We start from the raw sequence: 24,221 nt of genomic DNA, 5'->3' as shown, positions 1-24,221 counted from the left end.
TTGGGCCTGGAGCAAAGGCTGGATCTCAACAATAACCAAAATATTTATAATTAAAAATAAATAGGGGAGTGTGGGGACAGAGCCCCAGAGAGCAGTTTCCAGGCTCTAGGCCTCACGTGGAGGGGTGCTGGCTCAGGTAGTAGATGGCCATCAGCTGTGGCTAGTTGGCCGTCAGCTGTAACCAGTGAGCGCCATTGGCCGCTAATATAACCGCCGTGGCTACACTAACAGAAAATGGGGGCTAGCAAGATGATGGTGGCTGAGCCTGCAAGTGGCGCAATGAGGGTTGAGAAATGTGTGGCTCCTGTTTCCTGTTTCTCCAACCCAGCCGCCAGCGAGACTATACTGGTATGACTCCCCTATCTATGGCTCCGTGGTTGTTCCTTTTTGGCCTCACCATATCCTGCGTTCTTGTGTGGGGAGCGGGAGCTGACACCCCGCCTGTCACCCCGCATGACACATGGTGCAGCGAGCAGGGTATGGTACCGGCCAAAGCTCTCCGAAGGGTGGTGGAGCAGTTTGTGCGTATGAAAGCTCAGTCTCAGGAAGACCAGAAGGAGCAGCTCCTGGAGAGCTGGAACCCCATGGAGGGGTGGAAAGACGTGGATGGTTCCCCAACCAGCATAGGCCAGAGAAAGCGAAGGTCATTGCGGCCCTGCGGGCTGGGAAGTGCTTGCTGAGGCAGCCCGGATGAAGGACTTGTAGTCCCAGGAGGAAACACTTTCTGAGTCCTCGGTGGAAGATGCCTGTGACGTCAAGGTCATCCCTCACCCCCAGGTTGGGGAGGACTTGGAGCCCTCGCCCTGCGGAGAGGGGACACGTTGTGGGGCTGGTGCACAGCCCTGGTTAATGACTGCGGACTATGGGAAATGAGCTCCATTCCTAATTTAATGGACAGCTTGACAGTTTGTTTGGGAGCACACCACCACTTAGTGGAACTGGCGGATGTTTGCTTTTGTGTCTTGACTGGCTGCCATCAAGAATATGTAAGCACCTTGACTATGAGCCGCTGCTGTTCCAGCATGTACCCTGAGAGCCCTGGCTGAGTCCAGGAAGTCTGGCTGAGCCCAGAGAGAGTGGCGGTGCCCTGAGAGTCCCTGGCTATGCCCTGGGAGACTACTGGTACTCTAAGAAGCCCAGGAAGTCTGGCTGTGCCCAGGAGGACTGGTGGTGCCCTGAGAAACCCTGGCTGTGCCAAGTGCCTGGCTGTGTCCAGGATATTGCATTCACCTCCAGGCTCCTCACACAGCGCCCCTCGTGGAAGACGCCTGTTGTGTAGATTGTGAGGCGAGACCATGTAGGGGTGGAGTGTGGGGACAGAGCCCCAGAGAGCAGTTTCCAGGCTCTCAGCCTCATGTGGAAAGGTGCTGGCTCAGGTAGTAGATGGGCGTCAGCTATGGCTAGTTGGCCGTCAGCTGTAACCAGTGAGCCATTGGCTACTAATATAACTGCTGTGGCTACGCTAACAGAAAATGAGGGCTAGCAAGATGATGGTGGCTGAGCTAGCAAGCGGCACAATGAGGGTTGAGAATTGTGTAGCTCCTGTTTCCTGTTTCTCCAACCCAGCCGCCAGCGAGACTATACTGGTATGACTCCCCTATCTATGGCTCCATGGGTGTTCCTTTTTGGTCTCATCATATCCTGCGTTCTTGTGTGGGGAGAGGGAGCTGAGACCCTGCAGGCCGTCCCGCACAACAAATGGCGCAGTGAGCAGGGTCCCCTGCATAACAGGGAGATATCCAAGATGATGGAGTAGATAAACACTATGCCTGCTTCCTTCCGTGAACACATTACAATTACAACTTTATTAAACAATTGACCTGGAGAACCATCTGAAGTCTAGCTGAACAGAAGTTTTATAACTAAAGATAGAAAGAAGAGGACACTTCAAGATTTATAGGAGGGGTGGAAATGTAAAACGCAATGGCCTCAAACCTCCGTGTGGTGGTTGAGAATCAGGAGGGATATCTCAGATGCAGAGGTACCCCCTGGAGGAGCAAAGGACTCCAGCTGCACACCAGACTCCCCCACCTGGAGTACTAGTTCCAGGAAGAAGCACACCCACAACACATGGCTGTGAAAAACACTGAGGATTCCAATCATCCAGGTCGGACAGAAGGCTGCGGGAAACCCAGACATTTTCTTGAAGGGCTCACGCACAGACTTACTAATTCGCAGGAACTCACCTTGGGTTCTGGTAGAGGGATGGTGACTCGGGGGGCGTCAGAGGTATACGGGGGGCAGACTGAGTTGTGTGGCTTGAAGCAAGGGCTGGACGATAGTCGACAGTCACCATTTTCCCTGTGAGGAAGCCTTCTCTGTGCAGCTGGCAGGTGAACACCATCTTTGTGTGTTGTGCCCGCCCCAACAGGCCAAACCTGAATCTGACTGGTCTCATGGGCTCCTCTGTTCCATCCTGCCAACTCATTGGGAACCAGCTCTACCCAACTCTCCCAACACCTGAGGCACTTTCTCAGTGAACAGCCATCCTTGACGCATTGCACTCTTTCTTAGAAAACTATAAGAGTCTGCAAGCCCCAGGCAGTTGATGACTGGCCTCATTGTGTTCTGACTCTTTTGCCAAGTAGCTCCAGGCTCAGGACTGGCATCAAACCAGAATCTACATTAACCTGGTAAACACAATTCTTCCCACTCTAGTGACTCCCTGAGACCCTGCACCACCCAACTTGTATACCACACAAGGATTTATCAGTGGCTGAACCTTAAGGGAACCGGCAGGTGACAGCAGGCTTCGGGGTATCTTGGCTTTTTGAGGAGCTACCCCAGGTCCGGTACTGGTGGCAGACATTTTCAGTTTGCAGTGTGGACTCTGCCATGCGCCTCCCGGTTTATCATAGGCAACGAACAACTGCAGACTGCTTTGTAGCTCCTACCAGGTAGTCCCTGGCCAGTCACAAGCAGTGGGTGACCTGGTCTTGCACTGGAGCTCCTCCCAAGAGGCACCAGAACCAAAATACTTGGAGGTTGTCTTCAGATCACAGCAGAACACTGCCCAATTAGCCCCAAAGTGGCACACTCAAAGGGTGGTCTCAACAAGTTCAAGAGTCCACTGGGATGAATGCCACTCAGCAGGGTAAGCTCCCGGCCCCCACCCCCACACAGCAACCCATAAGTTGTGGACATGGCCAAACCCCATGGCCAATCAGCCTGAGGTCCAATCTCACCCACTGATATGCCAACAGAAATCAAGGCTCAACTATAACAGGAGGGCACATACAACCCACACAAAAGACACTCCTGGAGCACCCAGCTCAGGTGACCAGGGAGACTGTGCCACTGGGCTCCTGAGGACCCCTACTACATAAGGCCACCTGGCCAAGACTGGGAGACATAGCAGATGTACCTAATACATAGAAACAAATACAGAGAGGCAGCCAAAATGAGGGAACAAAGAAATGCATCCCAAATGAAATAGGAGAAAGCTCAGAAAAAGAATTAAATGAAATGGCAAACAATCTATCAGATAGAGCTCAAAATAATGGTTATACGGATACTCAAGGAACTTAGTGAAAATTTCAACAAAGACATAGCAAACATATAAAAAGGACATAGAAACCATAAAAAAAAAAAACAGTCAGAAAAGAAGAAGGCACTAAAAAGTATCACCAGCAGAAGAGATGAATCAGAGGATCAAATCAGTGATTTGGAAGACAAGGTAGCAGGGAAAAGATAATAATGATAATAATTGGAACAGCAAAAAGGAAAAAGAATCCGAAAAAATATGGATAGTTTAAGAGACCTCTGGGACTACATTAAGTGTAACAACATTTGCATCATAAGGGTACCAGAAGAAGAAGAGAGAAAGCAAGGAATTGAGAACCTATTTGAAGAAATAATGACTGAAAACTTTCCTAACTTGGCAAAGGAAATAGACAAGTCCAAGTAGTGTAGAGAAGCCCAAACAGGATGAACCCAAACAGGCCCACACCAAGACACATTATAGTTAAAATGGAAAAGGTTAAAGTCAAAGAGAGAATCCTGAAAACAGCAAGAGAAAGGCAACTAGAAACTTATAAAGGAACTCCCATAAGAGTGTCAGCTGATTTTTCAACAGAAACTTTGCAGACCAGAAGAGAATGGCACAAAATATTCAAAGTGATGAAAAGCAAGGACATACAACCAAGACTAGTCTACCCTGCTAGGATATCATTTAAAATTGAAGGACAGATAAAGAGCTTCCCAAAAAAGAAAAACCTAAAGGAGTTCATCACCACTAAACCAGTATTATAAAGAATGTTAGAGGGACTTCTTTAAGATGAGGTGGGGGAAGATCAAAATTATGAATAAAATGGCAATAGCTACATATCTATCAACAATTACATTCAATGTGAGTGGATTAAAAGCTCCAATCAAAGAAAACAGGAGAGCTGAATGGGTAAGAAAACAAAATCCTTACATATGCTGCCTCCAAGAGATTCATTTCGGATCGAAAGACACACAGACTGAAAGTAAAAGGATGGAAAAAGTTATTTAATGAAAATTGAAACAAACAAACAAAAAACAAAAAAATCTGGGATAACAATACTTATACCAGACAAAATAGACTTTAAAACATAGGCTATAAAAGAGACAAAGAAGGACCCAGTAATCCCACTTCTGAGTATTTATCCAAAGAAACTCAAAATGCTATTTCAAGGGGACAAGTGTATCCATAAGTTCATTGTAGCATTGTCTACAATGGTCAAAATGTGGAGGCAGCCTGGGTGTCTGTCAATAGAAGAATGGATAAAGAGGAGGTGGTACATATATACAGTGGAATATTGCTCAGCCATGGAAGGGAATGGGTTCTTGCCATCTGCAGAAGTATGGATGGACCTGGAAAATATTATGCTGAGGGGAGTGTCAGACAAAGACAGATGCAATGTGATTTTGCTTATATGTGAAATAAAGAACAAAATAGAAACAAACTCATAGATACAGAAAACATTTTGACGGTTGCCAGATAGAGGGGGGTTGGGTGTGTAGGTGAAAAAAGGGAAAGGGATTAAGAAATACAAGATTGGTTGTTACAAAGTAGTTATGGGCATGTAAGGTATAGCATAAGGAATATAGTCAATAATATTGTAATAACTATGTATTGTGTCAGATGGGTACTAGATTTCTTGGTGTAATAGGTGGGAGGGGCTTGGGGGGCATGGTGAAAAAGGCAAAGGGATTAAAAAGTAAATTGGTAGTTACAAAATAGTCATGGGGATATAAAGTAAAGCATAGGGAATACAGTCAATGATATGGCAATAACTACGTATAGTGCCAGGTGGGTACTAGACTAGTCAGGTGATCACTTCTTAAATTATATAAATGTCTAAGCACGATGTTGTGCACCTGAAATTAATATAAAAGAATAATGAATGTCAACGGTACTTGAAAAACTAAAACAAGGCAGAAATAAGAGGTCCAAATTTCCACGTATAAAACAAGTAAGTCATGGGGATGTAATGTACAGCATAGGGAATATAGTCAGTAATATTGTCAGTGTGGTACGGTGTCAGATGTTTACTGGACTTACCATAGTGATCACTTCTTTAGGTATATAAATGTTTAATAACTATGGTGTACCCCTGAAACTAATATAATATTGTATGTTAGCTATATTTTTAATAAAAATCTTTAAATACATAAATAAAGGTGTGTGTGGAGGGGACGACATGGTAAGAATGCACCACATATTTTATGTTTCAGTCTAGTATATGACTACTGTCCCTAGGACAACCTCAGAAGAAGACTGGGATTCACACAGAATTGCCCCAATTAGCAGGGGCCGTATTTGGTTAGGGAAAGACCTAGTACTTACATAACTGACTGAGCAACAATATCAAGATCTATGAATCCACCTTACTTTTTTCTCTACTTGCATGGCTTTCTTTGTTTCAAAATATTTATTCCTGTAGTCCGGATGTTATTATTCTAAGTTTAATAGTTGTCAAACATTTTTAGCAGCCGAATCTCAATATTTAAAACACATAAAAGAAATAGGTTTTGAAATATGTTAACACTCAGTTATCTCAATGAGACATCAGGTGTTTGTTAGGTCACAGTTTGAACGTCACACTAAATTAAAAAAAACAAAAAACTTTTTCACTGTCCTGAAGCCAGAAGGAAAAGAGAAAAAAGATCCCCCCTCGGTCAAGAGATAGGACTTGAAAAGTTTACATTGTCAAACGTGTCACTTCTTTGGTACGAAGGAAGCCTTGGGTTATGAGGAAGAACTATTAACTCTTAACATACATGTTATCAAGATGCCTCCTAAACGGTAAGGATGAAAACAGAGAGGAAAGAAAAGTAGAGGCAGGTATTTAGTTCCTCAAAATGGCGAAGAAAGGGCGAGATTATGACCAACCATGTGCCATCTTTAATACATGAGGCACTGATTGCTTCACACTGGTTTCAAACCCATGGACCAAACCATGATGGTTCCAGCTGTCTGTTTTGTTCCCAGAAGAAATGGAGACTTGTCACTCAGTTAGAAACTGCACCCCAGCACCTTCAGTGCACTCACTGTATGTCAGCTCACTGTACAAGCAACTGGACAGCAGAAAAGGGGAAGGAGAAAATAATCTTAAATCAGACATTTGAAAAAATGTCTCTTCAAGAAAAAGACAATTGAAAAAAAAAACTATACTTTACCCATCTCTGACATGGTTTTCATACCTGTACATGACTTTTACATATTAAGGTCAATGTATATAATACTTACTCTGGAAAAGTACTTGTATATTGATTGTTTTGTTTTTAAGGAAAATTCAACTATAATGGCTAAATTGCACAAAATGTGTAATAAAAACATAATAGTGAATTCAGTCAACATTTGTTGAAAGTCAAATAATAAAATATTATTACTCTATACATCTATTGAACATTTTTCTCCTAGGGAAATATATAATTTCACTTTATTGTACCAGCAAACATTCTGGAATGGGTTATTACTTAGTAGACTAAAGTCGAATGCCTAAATATAGACTTAAAAATGAAGTCAATAATCTTATAACATGAAAATTTCCCCCTCTAGCTAATAAAAAATAAAGACAGCATGTGGGTTCTTCTCAGGATAACATTATCATTCAAGCTCATCTCATGCCAATCCAAAGGAGCACAAATATCCGATAAAAGCTAAGGAGTTCTTTTATAAAGTAAAGGTGCCACATAACAAAATAACTTTCCAGAAGAGTCTGTAAAGCTAGGCGACAATGCGGCAACCAAATAGAAACCTGAAATTTTATGTAATTAAAAAAGTCGTATTTTAAAAGATCAATAAAGGAAATACATGAAATACCGTATTCCTTGCTTAGACATTTTAGACTGATTTCTTTTAGACTGATTTCCAATTTGCACTAATAAAAAATACAGAAATACTCCTAAGATATATTTCCTGAGTATGTGAATATTATTTTTGAAGTTCATGTAAACTAATTATATTCCTTTAGCAAAACCAGCAAAAGAATTTCCAGTTCAATAAAAGACTGGCGTTTTCTCCCTTTACAAGTTATTCTGCCTCATTATTCTGGACTCAGGTCCACCACAACATTATCATAAGTATAGAAAATTGACCACAAATTGAGAACCAATTCTCAATTCAATTCAGAGAACAAAGCTGATAGGAATCATCTTCCAAGTTAAATAAACCAAACCCTACAGTATTAACTCTACACTGCAATGTGCTACCGCGATTCTTAAAAATCAGTGAATCTAGATTGAAAAGTTTTATAAACAGGCACTATATATAATTATAAGAGATTTAAGGTGAGCTTCGATATTCAACTGATGATCAAATCTATGTGTTCATAACCATGGCAATGGACTCACACAAACGTTTATTTACTGCAAGTCTATGAGTCTTTATTTCAATGCAAGATTTTGCTTCATATGTTTCAAAAAGTTACTCCTCAGACATTTCTTCTACTATAAGTCATATGCTAAATGCTAATCATCATCGTATTTATCACGTGTTAAATGCTTACTTACCAGGACCCCTACACTATGTTACATGTTTTACATGCCTTATTTCACTTAATCCTCACCACAGCCTTAAGGAACTGAACAGCAAGACACAACAGAGTGAAAGTGAGAGTGGGAGTCTGGAGCCAGACTCTAACTGGGTTTGAATCCTGCTGCTTCCTGCTTCCTAGCTATGGAGCTTCACTCCTCCTTCACAGATGAGACAACTGTGATTAGGATAAAACGAGGCAGAGCCAAGTCATTAAACAAGAACAAACTGTTACAGGAAGCAAAAACAATGGAATATAAAAACACCCTCTGGGAAAAGTGCACAGATTAAAATGCACCATTGGAACCAATGGCAGCACCAAATTAAACTCAGACACCCTAAGTAAATGTAAAAGTTAAGTGAAATCATTGTGCTTTTTCCAAGCAAGTCCCTTAGCTACTGTACTCTGAACTAGACTGGACCCATAGGTCATTTACCAAGAACCACCAAGTTCAGCACTGACAAATACACAGTAGAGCCAGGCTTAACTCTAGTTCTCAAGTAGAGGTAGATGCAGGTCTCAAGAAAATGAACCACATATATTGGTATAAGCACATAGAGCCCAGCCAAATGAGTTTTTAACTACTCCTTTAGAGATTTCTCTAGAAATAGCCTCATGTGAGTGAGTGGTTGTCTGTGTTTTAATCCGAGAGTGGGAACCAGTGCATATTTGTGGGTCAAGACAGAAAACAGTGCTTAGAAATGCAGAAGTCACCATTAGTAAAGCCTGAGCCAGGATTCCTAAGGGAAAACATACAGAAACAGAGGAAAGACACTTATTTTGCTATTTATTGTATCAAGAGTTTGATTTATGACTCATTAGTACAGGCGTAAATAGCAACCGAATGACTAATGTATGGCAAGGGAACTCAAGAAAAAAATCAAACTTGTGCCAAAGGGCTTTTGTTTACCAACAAAAGAATGTCTAACAAAGGTGTATCTCTCTAAGAATCCCACTTAACTAACCATATCTGAACTAACTGTTCAAAAATTCTTTGGTTTCTACATTCTATGCTTCTAATAATTTGTAGCTATCAAATGTGTCTTAAACTCTTCCCTCAGACTACAAATTATCCAAAATTAATCACTGCATTTTTCTGTTTTCTAAAAAATACCCAAATAGTGCCACAAACATAGTGAGCACACAGTGAATTATTATAGACCAAATGCTATAAGAGGTGGCTAAACTGCAAATACCAGTGAAAAATCCTGGGCTGACTGTAGGATGGATTGTTTCATACAAAATGGTGGTAGTGGACAGTATTAGTTGAAAAGTATTCCAGTGAGAAAAACAGAAAGTCACCATTAGGGAAATACCAGTAATAACTATTTCATGCAAGAACTACTGATGGATATTAAAATCAGTGGGTGAAAACGTGAGTGAGAAACAGGATATTTGCATAATCCCAAAGGATATCCCCCCAAAATAATTATTGTAAAGGAAACAATACTAACTTTATAATGGAGAAACTTGGGAGACACCACACCTTAACCAAGTAATTAAGGTTAACTTCACCAATAAGACACATGCAGTCATACATCCCCGATACGATGCACTGAGAAGAGCACAATATCTATCACTTCTGGGGTATTCTTGCTAAAAATGTTTACCCTCAATCTAATCATGAGAGAACATCAAACACAAATTTAGGGATATTCTACAAAATAACTGACCAGTACTCTTCAAAAGTGTCAAAATCATAAAATAACAGTAAGGAACAGTCACAGATTAGAGGTGACTAAGAAGACATTACAATTAAATCTAATATGTGATCCTGGAATAAAAATAGGACATTGGATCCTGGGACAGAACAAAGATATTAGGGGGGGTGGGGGGGGACCAGCAATGTTCAAAAAAAGTCTGTGGATTAATTAACTGTATTGTATAAAAGCTAATATCCTTATTTTGACAATTAAACTATGGTTATGTAAGATGTTAACAATATGGCAAGAAGGGTGAAGGGTATATGCAAATTCTTGTAATATTTCTGCAACTTTTATGTGAGTTTAAAATTATTTCAAAATAAGATATATATTATTGGGGTGGAGGGGGGAGAGGTAGAGAGGTAGGTGTAGATCTCAAGAAAATGAACCACATATATTGGTTTAATCACAGATAGCCCAGTCAAACGAATTTTTAACTACTACTCCTTTTGAGAGTTCTCCAGGAACAGCCTCATATGAACCGTGTGTGAGTGCACGTGTGTGTGTGAGTGCACGTGTGTGTGTGTGTGTGTGTGTGTGTGTTTGTATAAAATCAAATACATATGTAATATGTAGTGTTTGGCCAGGAAAATGTAATGTTAAAATATATCCTGATAAGTAACAGCAGATTGGACTGGAGGCTTCTACCTGAACAAGAATGTTCTGGAAATAAGCTGGGAGATGCAAATCAATGAATGTGTCCTCGCCAAGTACTTAAATACAGAATGTACTATGATTTTGTGGCCAAAGGCCCATTACTGAAAAACTACAGAACAGAAAATAGAATGAGGGTGAATGTAGGAGTTGTAAAACATCAGAAATCACAAAGTCCTTTATTTTAAATTGGAGAATTCTGAGACCAGAGTGGCTAAGGGGATTGCCCAGGTTCAATGCAATAAAACTTGAAAGAAACAAATTTGTAATTTTAGTGAAAACAAAGAATCCATGGAGGAATAAGGCAAGCAGGCGGAAGCCACAGTGAAAAATAAAAATTAAGCTCGGGGAGAAAATTGAGCTACATCTTTATCTTGCACTAAAATAAATTTCAGCTAGAAAGCTTAAAAAATAAGAAACAAAGCCATAAAGCACCTAGAACAAAATTTAAGTGAAAGATTTGTTTTTCACATCTTAGGATAAGAAAGGGCTTCTTCAGCATAAAAGCAAAAAAGGCAAATACCCATAAATTTATAAAGTTAAGCATTTCAAAAATAAAACAATGTGAAAAGCAAACAACTGGGGAAATATCTGCAAAAATATGACCTATAAAGGTGCAACATCCTTAACATATGTAGATCAATAAACAATAACAAATCAATAAATAATAACACTAAACACTCCAGTAGAAAATTAGGCAAAGGACACCAGGCAGGTAATTTAAAAAGAAGAAAACTAAATGGTCAATAAACATTTGAGAAAACATACAATATATTATAATCAAAAAATGCGAATTACAAGATGTCATTCTTGATCCATCATATTAAAGATTAAATGATGATTCTCTTTAATGCTGGCAAAAGTTGCAGAGACAGATATTCCCATGCTCTGTTGGTAATAGGATTAGTACAATCTTTTTGACAGTAATTCTCAATACACATCAAAATCATTCAAAACATAAACATCCTTTGATTTGAAATAGCTAGTGGTTGTCAAAGTGTGGTCAACCGACTCTTGGAGTCCCTAAGACCCTCTCAGGGGTCTAAAAGGTCAAAATTATCTTTATAGAAATAGTAAGATATGAATTGCCTTTTCCCGTATGTGACATTTGCACTGATGGTGCAGAAACAATGGCGGGTAAAGTTGCCAGCTCCTGAGCACAAATCAAGGCCAGACACAATTGTCTTAGGAGTCATTGCATTCTTTACGGCCCCATACTTGCAGGGAATAAAAAGCCAGTTTCACTTAAGAATATCTTAAGATTCAACTATTAATTTTATTAAATATCAATCCTTGAATACACATCCTTTTAACGTTCTCTATGACGAAATAAGTAAACACAAAATACATCTACTGTATATAGAAGTCTTATGGCTGTCTCAAGGAAAAGCACTTGTATGATTGAGAGCTGACCTAGCCACTTTTTTCATGAAAACACCATTTTTATTTGAATGAACAACGAACAAAGTATGATTATTCAGATTTGGGTATCTGGCAGACATTTTCTCAAAAATAAACAACAGGAGTCTGTCACTTTAAGGAAAACAAGTGATAGTATTTGTTGCCAATGATAAAATTTGAGCTTTCAAGGGAAAATTCAAATATTGGAAAACTCTGTATCCACCACCTCAAGTTTGACAGCTTCAAATCTTCCAGACTTTTCTGATGAGATCAGTGGGGATATTAACAAATGTGATTTTTTTTTATACAATAAAATGAAAGGTGACAACATTTAGAAGATTTGCATAACTTACAACCAACATTTTGTAAAAGTGCGTGATGATAAAATCACATATAGGTAAAAGATCTGCTCACACTTCAAGACAGGCCAGTGGATTATAATATAATAGAGTGAAAAGGTCCATGATATGGTTTCACATTCCATATAGCAATTAACCATTCAGAAAAGACCACTTGTTGGGTTTCATGTAGTAACAAAATATACACAATTATGTGAAAAGCCTATTAAAAATTACTCTTCCCTTTCCAACTATTTATTTGTCAGAGGCCAGATTTTCTTCATATTCTTTAATCAAAACACAAGTTGAATGCACAAGCTGATATGTCTTCCTTCTATTATATTAAGGCAGGCATTTAAAAAATTTGCAAATGCGTAAAGCGAGGGTATTTCTCACTACTTTTATGAAATGATGGTTATTAATCATGTTATGTTATACACCACAGGTTAACAAAAACATTAATAAGCAATGGGTTTATTATTGTTATTTTAAAATAAATTAATAACTAAATTAAATTTTTTTCAGTTTTAATTTATATTTTGGTAGATATCAACAGATATAACTCATATAAACAAAAGTTCTTTGGGGTCCTCAGAACTTTTTTAGCGTGTAAACTCATAAACAAAAGTTCTTTGGGGTCCTCAGAACTGGAGACTGAAAGTCTGAAAACTGCTGATATGGTCATTCCCACCTTTTAGGAATCTAAACTAAGAAAATAAGCAGACTTGGCATAATATATGTAATAAAAATAGTATCAGAAAATTAGAAAAACAAAACTCTTGATGTCCAACAATAAGAAATGGATGGTACATCCAGAATGTGCTATTATTGGTTACTTGAAACAAATTGTGAAGAATTTTTGAAGATGAGGAATGCTCACAATTTGCTAAGTGTGAACAGCAAGATCTACAATGCAGACTGGCAGAAACAGTATTGCACTGGAAAAAAAAAAGACTAGAAGGAAGTATATAAACAGTTAACAGAAATTTGGGGGACTATAAGATTACAAATAATTTTTATTTTCTCTACTGAGCATGAACTACTTTTAAAATCAGGAAAATTAAATTTTTTAGCAACTTTTTAAAACATTTCAGTACTTTGATTTTTTTTAATCTTTTTTTTTTTTAGGAGGGCACAGCTCACAGTGGCCCACGTGGGGATCGAACTGGCAACTTTGATGCCAGCAGCACCATGCTTTAACCAACTGATCAACTGAGCTAACCAGCCACCATGATTTATTTTTTAGACCTCAATGAATATGAATGCCACCAAAAAGTAATTGCTGCTGTTATTATTATTAAAACTAAGCAAGGTAGTTTAGCATAGAACTCTGAATTGAAAATTATGAAACCTGTATTCCAGACACTCTTTAGCCATTGAATATCTGGGATTTTTTGACAAGTCACTTAACCTCTTTGAACCATCAGAAATTATCTCTGAGATCTGTAGCCTGCCAACTCTCTGATAAAATGAACCATCCAATCTAAAGGTTGTTCAAGTTCTTTATAGTGACCATCTCAAGTAAAACAGTACTATAGTGAAAACTGTGAAGTCAACTCCAAAATCACACTCTTTATAGATTTCCCATCCATGCTGCTAAATGGCTCTTCGATTTCTTCTTTTGTAGAGTATTAGATTGATGCAAAAGTAATTGCGGTTTTTGCAATTATTTTTAACCTTTTAAACTGCAATTACTTTTGCACCAATCTAATAGTAGCGCAACCTCTTAAATAGTTTCCCGTATAGGAAGAATTTGTTATTTCCTGAGTGTTATTTTGGAGAAATGAAAAGTAGTTGGGCATATCATGAATAAGAAAAAAAAAAGGGGCATATGAAAAGAAGCAAGACAGCATGGTGCCCCAAACGAAGAAAGTCCTTCATAAGTCCTTCATAAGAGCACAGGGAGGTTACCTCTATGGAGAGGACAAGTTATTTGCTATGGAAAAGAAAGAAGGAGAGAAAGAAGGAGAGGAAAAGAAAGAAAAGCAAAACTACAGTGGTAATATAAATACATAATGAGAGCAGAATACCTAAAATACATGCGCTCATTTAAAACTGGCCAGAAAAATCTACCTACCTTAGCTGACCAGCCTTCACCTATTTCACTGCTCATTGGCAGAGTTGGCAAGATTTAAAGACAGAAAATTAAATTCCAATTTGTTGATTTTGTTCTGGGATAGGCAAGTCTGATACAAATCTTAAGACTCTAACGGAATAAAGATTGCCTTGAATTAAATCTAGATGTTACTAGAGAGAGATCCCTTCATTTTTCAGATTAGGAAAACTAAGTCCTTCAAAAAAAACCAAGATCATAAAAGACCTTCAATTTATACTTCAGTTTGTACTTTATTAATACCAATTACCCAATAATCTCTCTTCTCAAGAAAATACTTCTATGGAGATGTCTGTTCAAAGGTTACACATCAAAAACAGGGAAGTTCTCCATTAGAAGCTAACCATGTTCAGGGCCACAAAACAAAATGTACAAGTTTAAATTTGATTTTGAAATAGAAGAAGAATAAACAAACATTCTAATCTTTTAACATGTTATAAACACAATAACCTTTTTGTCCTTGACTGGTTCATTGTGTAATGTCTGGGCTTCAGTTTGCACATCCTTAAATGAGGTAATCTATAGTATACAGTTCCTAAAGACCTTTATTAAAAAATTGGATGACCCTAAAAGCATTGAAAAAAGGCATGTTTGGGGAGGCAGTATGAAATACACCCGAATGTGTATACATATAGTTGTTCAAATGGCCAATCCTGATCCCAAATTGGAATCCCCAGGGTACCAGTCTCTGACTGGCTTGGGAACACGGGAGGTGACTTAATTGCACTAGAGAGCCAGAGTAGAACAGGACACCCCTTTAGGCCTGTGCTCCCTACTTTGTTTCCAGGGGCCAATTGAAAACGGTCCTCCATTTCCTCCTTTTGAATCCACAATTTGAATTTCCACGTTGAGAGGACCCTGACACCTATCATTCATTCCTGGTATCTGTCAATTAACCACTAGACATTTATGGAGCACCTACTATGTGCACCCATCACCTACTAGCACATACCAAGTTTTCAAATTAACTTGATTTTAATTGCAAGACCTTGGGCGGCTGCCTGGGATTCATCCATTTAGTCTCCCGAAGAAGGTAGGTAAAAGAAACCTCCTTCCCCATCCTTGATCTCCTAGCACCTGACATGTGTGACACGTGGTTCCTAAGTGCTGGCTTGGCTGCCAGGCACCGTTGCTGCAGGCAAACGGCTGTGAGAGGGGAGAGATGGGTACTTACCTGGGGAACCTCTGCTTCAGCTTCCTCAGGCTCTGCCTGGTGGGAGGCACAGACACTAGGCACTGGGCTATCTCGTCGTACTGGGCTTTAGTCAGTATCATGTTGGGCCAGAGTCTGGGAGGTGGCAAGGACAAGTAAAAAATACCCTGGGCTCGAGCAGCCTTGGAGCTGGGAGATGAGGGATGGGCACACAGCAGCACGGCGTTGGGTCCTCGACTTCCTTGGTTTGCCCCTATTGCCCTTCACCCGTAGTTGCACAGCGCGGGTTTCACCCGGCAGCTCCGCGGAGGCGCTGGGAGGGCTGTGGACCCGATTGCCCGGCCTGGGATTTCTGAGCAGCCGCAGTGGGCTCGGCCGAAGGCAACCAGCCGCCATGTCAGTTAAGGGCAAACCAACCAGGAAGTAGCGGCCGCGAGCAGAGGTGGTGCCTAAGTCTCAGCGGGCAGGTATCGTGGCACCTCTCACCTGGGATCAACCTGGGGTGCTCGAGAGGTTCGTAACCTCCCAGTTGGCAGAAGCCGTGGAGTCCTGGGACTCGGACCCGGCGTCAGGGCACACTGGTGTCCCGCGGTCCTTAAGCTTGAACCCCGGAAAGCCACTGCCAGGGCGCGCGATTTGAATACGCTTCCGAACGCGCCGGTTTTCGTGCAGCTCCAATGGGAGACCGACCGACACCGAAAGTGTACGTTCTCTGAAGTCTGTCCGCGCTGTGCGAGCAGCCGCCGAGCGGCAAAACCCCGGCATCGCTGGAGACGCAGCCCAGGCTGGTTGGGAAACCGACCACCTTTGCAGCTTTCGTGAAAGGCAGTTTTGTCCACGTTGGGAAACAAACTAGAAAACAAATCCGACATCATCAAACAAATCGAAGTAAAGAATATCACTCCCCCTACCCTCAGTTAGGTGCACAAGGACTGAAATCTTTTATTCGTCTTTGCATCCCGAGCTCTCAGAAAATAGTAGGCGCTCCATAAATGTTTGGAGGTATTAGTTAATGAACGAATCCATCTGTTTTCCCTGGGGCTGTGAGCGGATCTCAGATCTCCTGAGGCAAAGTTTTTTGACGTCAGCTCTTTAATCCCCTTTTAAAAAAATCTATTTTGTTCTTAGAAGGCCATGCGTTGCATTTCTTTTCAAATTTTAACATTTTATGCAAATGAAAGGAAAAGTGTGTAGATGTTAAAGAATGTGCAAGTGGTTGATTTTTTTTTTTTTAATCTGAAATAATGCCTGTTTTGGAAGTTTAGCTTAGATATGCCTCCTTGGATAAATTTCTTAATCCATCTAAGCCTCAGTTCCTTTGTCTGTAAAATTGATTTTTAATTCATGAGGTAGTTGTTAAGATTAAATAGGATAATACAAGGATTCCTCAGCATAGTGTCCAGTAGATAACCTATGTAAGATAAATAGCCTGTGTAAGACTGCTTGATAATGATAGGCACATGGACATGGCATTTACCAGCTATTGTTTTATAGGCTCCCTACACTTTGACTCACTTAATCCTTATAACTTCCTGTGAGGCAGGTACTATTGCCATTATCACCTTCCTCCTCCCTTTGTACAGGGGAATATACTGAGGCATGAAAAGGTTAAGTAACTTCCCAGAGGTCATGAGAACAAGTAAGCAACAGGCATAAAGTTTAAACCGCTGAAATTTGGTTCCAGAGTCTGTGCTCTTGCCAACTCTCGGTAATGCTTAATTACTACACCAAATAGTCACACTCTCTTAGGCCAAAGGTTAAGGATTTTTTTTTAAAGGAAATAATCTACATTTCAAAGGATCTTTTAGTCCAGGTTTTTATAAAGCTCCACCACTTTATTTTCCTAGGCGTCTCAAAGTCCAGTAACAACAGTGGATCCTAAATTCAGAAACCATGGTTTTTTTTTTTTTTCTGAATATTTACATTAGAATGTTTTCTTGCCATATGCTTTGCATCGAGCTCTGGTTGTGTGACATTAGTACATAACTATTTATTTATGGCAGCATGGCCTGGAGTTGCCACCTGGCTAGTTTGTTGCTGACCCTGCCATGACTTTTACATGAAAGCTAGCTGACGATAAGCAGACACCACTTGATCCCCCATTCCTTTATCCCTCCCACTTCACTCTTTCCAATTCACAGCCAACAGATTTTTATAGAAAACATCAGTTCAAGGATGTTTGCACTAGTTATTTTTTATAGTAACTCTTCTCTCTGGCACTTGTCCTGCATTCACCCTCACAACCCTTAAGCAAAAGGACAAGTTTGTTTTTCTGTTTTTATTTTTAACGTGCTGGCAGTTTGCAATTTTGACCCAAGTCCAGTAGATTGTTTAGAGTTAGTGCCAGGGGAAAAGCACAGTTATGGTGTTGTTTTTGTTGGCAGTGACAGTGTTGTTTTTAAGCACAAAATAGAAACAAAGCCGAAATGTGTTGTTGTTGTTGTTGTTGTTGTTGTTTAAGTATTTTTTAAATTTTCTTTTCATATGAAATGCTACGAGTAAGCCAATTGTTCATTTGAGGCACCCTTCCTGCCTCCTTTGCCCTCCTCGATCCTGCCCCATCTCTTGCATCACACTCCATGTCCTTCATCTGCTATTACTCCTTCAAGAGCTGTCTGTCCATGCCTGAAGTTCCCCCACTGTTTCTCAGTCAGTCAGTCTGTACTACCAACCATTTCCCCACTGAGTGAAGTTGGGTCATGAAATGAAAACAATACCAAACTGAAAACCCAAAGAACTGGCTACCTGTTTAAAATCAGCCATAAACTGTGTGTCCTTGAACAAGTGACAGCTTCTCTGATCCTAAATGTACTCAGTGTAACCCCAAGACATGGAACTTTATAGTTCTGATAGAGAGAAAGAATCTACAAATACGAAAATAGTATAAGAAATCATAGCAAGAAAACGTGTCAAAGTGGGGACTAGTGCAGCTCCCTAGAATATCCTACAGCACTGAAAGATGGGCTGGAGTGAATCACTTGACCAGGTTTCTTTCTGCCAATTCCTGGACGACGTGAATGATACAGAGTTTTACAGGAGTGTGTGGTTTGGCAGAGAGGCGTCAGAAGGTCATTTCAAGAAGAGTGCTAAACACAAAGAACTAAAAATAAGAATGAGCCAAGTCACGCGCATGGGAAAGTTATTCTGGCTGAGCAGAGAGTTCCAGGCAGAGTGAAAAGGAGCTGAAGATGCCTGACCTTGGAAAGAGCCACAGTTTTAAACAGTCTGTTGTTCACTGAATCAGCCAAATCCAATGTGTGTTTTTAAAAATAGTGAGCTATTATTTTTATTATATTTTAAAGTCTGATTCTATTCATGGCATCTTGTTAAAGTCAATTTATTGATTATTTTAAAGAAAATAAAGTTTACTAACTGAATAAAGAACAAGGGACTTAATATTACTTAAGCACCTATTACACCTAAACATTATCTCACTAGCCCCTGATTTATAGATTAGGAAACTGAGAGTCAAAGGGAGGAAAGGACTTGCCTGATGGATCCAGTTAAGATGCACAACCATGGTCTGGATGAAAGTTAGTTTGACAATAAAGCCTCATTGCGGTATACTATAATTCAAAAAGAAAAAACTCTTTGGTTTAATTGTCCTCAGTTAAGCTCTTATGCTCTGAAATAACCAGCTACTTTCTTGGCCACCACCTATGACTGTTGAAGAGACATTCAACCTTAGATTTTGACATTTAGCCAAAACACACTTTTGAAAAAATTGTTTGGCCTCTTTGACTGGAAGAGATTGCATGTTTTTCTCTTTGCCTTATGAAGCACCACTGAAAGTGATGCATCTTTGAAACCGAAGTTTACATCTCCATACTTGCCATCCATGAGTGACAAGTCATTTTATCCTGGTCCCAAAATTATACAAGTGCTTAGTGAACAATAGAGAGCAGAATTATTCACTTGTTGAGGCTTGCAGCAATTGCTCAAATTAATGACTTAAGGAGAACAAAAGGAAACATACGGGACATTCCACACAATGATAGTGGAGCAATTACACTAAACAGTCAGGGAAGACCAAAAGCCAAATGTGCTCGCTTCATGCAAGTCCATGGTGAATGAACACCTAGCCTGTCAAACCAGGTGGCCTGACTCCAGAGGGAGGTTACTTGCTGATGGGAGTGTACACCAAAGGCCTGTTACAAATAAAAACTGTGTCCCGCATGCACATAATTCAGAATGGCATCTCCTCCAGTCTTTGTTAGTCAATAATACTAAGAGTCAATATCATGGGGGGTACTTACCAAGGGCAGGCTCCATGTTAAGCACCTTAAATATATCTATCTCCCCTTAATTCTCAGATCCAGTATCAAGAGGTAAGTGCTCTCGTTAAATCCATTAGATGAGAAATCTAAGGCTTAGAAAGGTGATTTATATTTATCTCATCAAGTATGTCACAATATTTTAGGGTTTCTCAAACTATCTGTGTTGAGGGCCCAGTTTTCCCCCAAGTTGTCATGGACAAACATTTTTGTAAAATAAGATAAAAAGTGAATTACTCAAAAATGAAATTTTAAAAGGCGAAGGCATAACATCCAAGCCCCTGATTTGATATTACGTGATTCAACAGATATACGATTACTCTGTTAAATTGATGGAAAAGGTCTAAATGGTTATTCTCAATTTCTGCACTTATCACATCAATACATGTAAGAAAAATTGAGGATCAGCCCTAATTTGTCCATCACATTTTGAGTAGCACTTACTAATACCTTAGAAAGCCAATATTGTAAGCCAGGTATGTGCAAAGTCTAGGATAGTACATTTCCATGTATTCTAGTTAGAAAAGAAGGATAACCTGTTCATTTTAGAGTTCTAAGTATCAACCATCATCATTATTATTATTATTCTACTGTATTTAGTTCTTCTCAAGTGATGCATATTTATTAAGATCAGCAGTGCAAATCCTCGCAGGCTTTTTCATTACGCACCCTCTAAAGTTAACACCATGTGTTTTTATAGCATAAAACCCAATTTCTTCTTCATATTATAAACCCATCAGTCAGAGCTCATATACCACTTCTGCTCTGAATTACACACAAAACACTATTGGCACATGATAAAGGCTATTAATTGGCATTTATACATTTACTATCACAACATTTGACAAGGATAAGAAACAAAAGTAGTGTTTTTACAGGGACATTTTCTCTTGGGTGTTTTTGTGTTATAGCAAAGGGAGACACGTGAACATGTTTGTTGAAGAAAGACTGAAGCCTCTTAAATTTTCTCCTCAGGCTCATCAGGGACTTGTGGATAATTTGCAGGCAATTTGTATCCCCTTTTCCTACAGGACTAAACCTCAGATGTAATTTCTGCAGTTGTCAATCACTCTTCTTGTCCCACAGACCATTCTGCAAGAATACATCATGTTCTGAGGGCTTTCTCACATTTATAAATTCAGGAATTTAAAGGAACTATGCTGGTGGAGTAGAGGGTTGCTTCTTGCAGGGTTGGTGGAGGTGGTGGGGGGGAGATGAGAGGCAAGGAATCAAGTCTGCCCTTAATAAACACTTCTTTCAACATAAGCTAGAGTTGGAAGCACACGTCAGATGGAGATTAGCTCTAAGTCTCTTCATTTAAAAAATTACTCTCTTTTGCCATCCCACTGGGTTAGACTTTCAAAAGAGCAGGCAAGATGCCAGTCAGGATTTATAACCCCTTCTGCCTCCATGATTGATAGAAAGAGAGTTAAGGGAAGGACTTTCTTCTGAGATAAGTATAGAGATTATTATTATTATTATTATTATTATTATTATTGTTATTGAATCTTCTATACTTTTGATAAAATAAAAGTATATTACATAGTTATCTGATGTATTGCCATCATAAAATGTATAACAGCCATTATTATACCTACTTGGCATATGGGCAAACTGAGGTACAAAATGGCTTAGACTTTCACCCAGTTTCTTTAGATTTCATTGTTAAATGTGAGACTATAAAAATACATCTTTATTTCTATACTTAATTTCTTTTTATATTTAATTTTTTTCTCATGATCATCAAAGAAATAGATGTTCCTTGCAGTCAACAACAGAAGAGCAGATTCTATAAATTATCCATAGTCCCATCACCTGACAGCTACTACTATAACCATGTTGGCATGATTCTTTCAAGTCATTTTTCTACAAAGTTTTTTCTTTCATAGATAACATCAAACGGTATATACAACTTGAGTCCCGCTCTGTTCACATTATATTACACCATGAGCCAAAGATATTCTTAGCAGCATTTGAGAATTTTGATCCTAGTTTTATATTAAGAGTAGAGCAGTAGGTTTCTGAAGTTAGGAGATGGACTCTCACAAGCCAGTCTTTGAAAGGAGGGCCTTGGCATAGCCAGCGTGAGGCTGGACCATACTTCATTTCCAGCAATGAGCTACAATTCAGACAATGTGGCAATGATGTAATGCACCCTCTGGGACAAGGCAGAGATTTCTGTGACTGACGGACAGCTTTCTTGGGCATTCCATTCATAGAGCTATGATTGAAATCATGTCAGTGAGCCTCCTACCATGTGGAAATTCTGTCAGTCAACACGTTGACACAGAAGCCAGTATTTTTTTTTTAAGATGGCTACTAGTTATATCTGAACATTCAGATTTATTACAGCCCTTGATGCAGCGAGCAAATGTTTTGCATTACCCGGAGGACAGTCACACTGCATGCCAATTCTCATGTCAGAAGAGCTTCGGTTTCCATTTCACTTTCAGACAACACCAAAAGGTTTAAGTTGGTAAAGGGATGAAAAGGGATTTAGGTAATGGTGTGGGCAGGGAGTAACAGAGGTGGGACTTGAGGAACACTTAAGCTCTACACAAACACACACACACACATACACACACACACACACACGCACACACACAAATCTAACTTCATGAAACAACACAAACTATTTGTATAGACAGAACTTGAAAAAACATAATATAAATGCTCTTTAAATGCCAAGACCAATGTAACTCATTATGCCAGCTCCTCTTAGGAAAATATGAACACGCACGAAAAACTTCATTCAAAAGATATTTGCTGAGTGCTACCATGTGCGAGATACTGTTCTAGGTCATTTGCAGAAGCAATATATGGGACTGACCAAGTGCCCGCTCTTAAAGTTTATATTCTTCAATGAATTAGATTTATTTTATCAAAAGAACATTTCATGTTCAAATTTAAAGGAGACTGAAGAGACATAACAACTAAATACCTGATCATAGGCTGGAACTGTACTGGAAGGGAAAAAGTGCAATAAAGGACATTATTGGATAAACTTACAAAACTAGAACACAAATGATAAATTATATTTTAAAATATATCTGTATACGGTACCCTTAGTGATGCAGAAAAAACAAATAATCAAGGACAGTGAGAGAGTAAATGATAAATCAAATGAAGTAAAATGTCAAGAGTAGGTGATTCCAGATAAAGACATACAAACATTTTTTGCACTGTTTTTTTTGTACTACTTTTATTTTGTAAGTTTTTGGTAAATTTGAAATTATTTGCAAATCTAAAGTTTTTTAAAAACCTATTTTACTTTGTAATATGAGTGAAAACACAGTGTCCTTAAATCACGTGGCGAGCTCTCCTCAGTCACACATGATTTATACACATTTGATTTACATGCCTATTTTCACAGGATTTCAAAGATGGGATGATATTTTCTAATCAGACCCACAAGATAACTGAGGCATAACTTTCAAAATCTCTCTATCTGCCACCCACGACATGTACCATATATGTTGCTGTATTGTCCAAGAACCCAATTATTTCCTTTTGTATCTATATGAAATATATAATTAATATACGATTATGCCACTCATTATGTAATTGTTGAGGCCCAGGGCAGGCCACCCCAAAATATCCCACGATGGCGTATTGATTACTTTGAATTAAAGTTACTTGAAAAGCAGCTGGTGCAAGAAGGGCACGCTGACCCTCCCTTGTCTCCTTGAATACAGGAAATAAATCTCTCCTGTTAAAGGTGGCCTTTGTGCTGCGGGTGGGCTGAGAGACACACTCTTATTATGAGAGTTAAGCATCCAGGGTGAAAAAGCTTGCATAAACAAACTTTGTTACTCTTTTACTAATTTACTACCCAGGCCCAAACTTTATTTAGATTCCTCAGTAATGACCACACAAACCTAAATGTCTTTGTCCTGGTAGTTCTTCACAAATGTATTGGGATTTCTTTTCTTTTCTTTTTTTTTTTTTTTTTTTTGTGTGTGTGTGTGTGCGTGTGTGTGTGTAAAAAATATAACAATCTGGTTGGTTCATCATTTCAGGGAGCATCATTATTTATGATCTTCCAAGTGCATGTATTAAAGTAGTTTTTCCCCTATTAATCTGGTCTTATGTCAATTTTATTAGTAGCCCAGTCATCAGAACTTAAGAAGGGTAGAGGGAGGGAGTTCTCCTCCTCCCCAATATGATCATCATTCACACTCTGTGCTAATAAACACCGTCAGGATTTCAACTATATGATAAAAACAAGAAATGCCACTAAACAATCCCTTCAAACACATCCCTACCTTCCTTCCTTCCCTTTCTCCTTCTCAGGAGTCAGATAGCTCTTACAACTTCCTCTCATTCTCTCCACTGTTTTCTTCACAGGTGTTTACCCCAATAAATCTCTTGCATGTCAAATCCTGTTGTGGCAAGTGCTTCTCAGAGGACCTACACAGCTCCCTATCTTCAGAAGCATACATAGAAAACTAGTGGTTATACTCTAGTCATCTTATTACATCATAGATGTTTCCCAAGCTTTTATCAGCAACATATTAAAAAGGATCTCCCAAGAAGGCAATCTAATCTAATGTTTATAACACTAGACTTTGAAGTCAAAAGA

The 24,221-nt window shown here is 39.3% G+C and overlaps 1 protein-coding gene across 3 annotated transcripts in view; it reads right to left on the bottom strand.

Moving 5' to 3' along the window:
• CDIN1 (CDAN1 interacting nuclease 1) overlaps nucleotides 1-15,710 on the bottom strand; it is a 223,145-nt gene extending 207,435 nt beyond the window's left edge. For all 3 annotated transcript variants that reach the window (XM_081049980.1, XM_081049981.1, XM_081049982.1), the window contains exon 1: nucleotides 15,387-15,710. In XM_081049980.1, the coding sequence (XP_080906106.1) occupies nucleotides 15,387-15,487 (101 nt within the window). In that variant the 5' untranslated portion in view covers nucleotides 15,488-15,710. The remainder of the gene's footprint in view (nucleotides 1-15,386) is intronic.
• Nucleotides 15,711-24,221: the final 8,511 nt, after the last annotated feature.

This window comes from Rhinolophus hipposideros, assembly GCF_964194185.1.
Source record: "Rhinolophus hipposideros genome assembly, chromosome: 5".
NCBI lineage: Eukaryota > Metazoa > Chordata > Mammalia > Chiroptera > Rhinolophidae > Rhinolophus > Rhinolophus hipposideros.
This window is presented reverse-complemented; position numbering and strand designations above follow the sequence as displayed.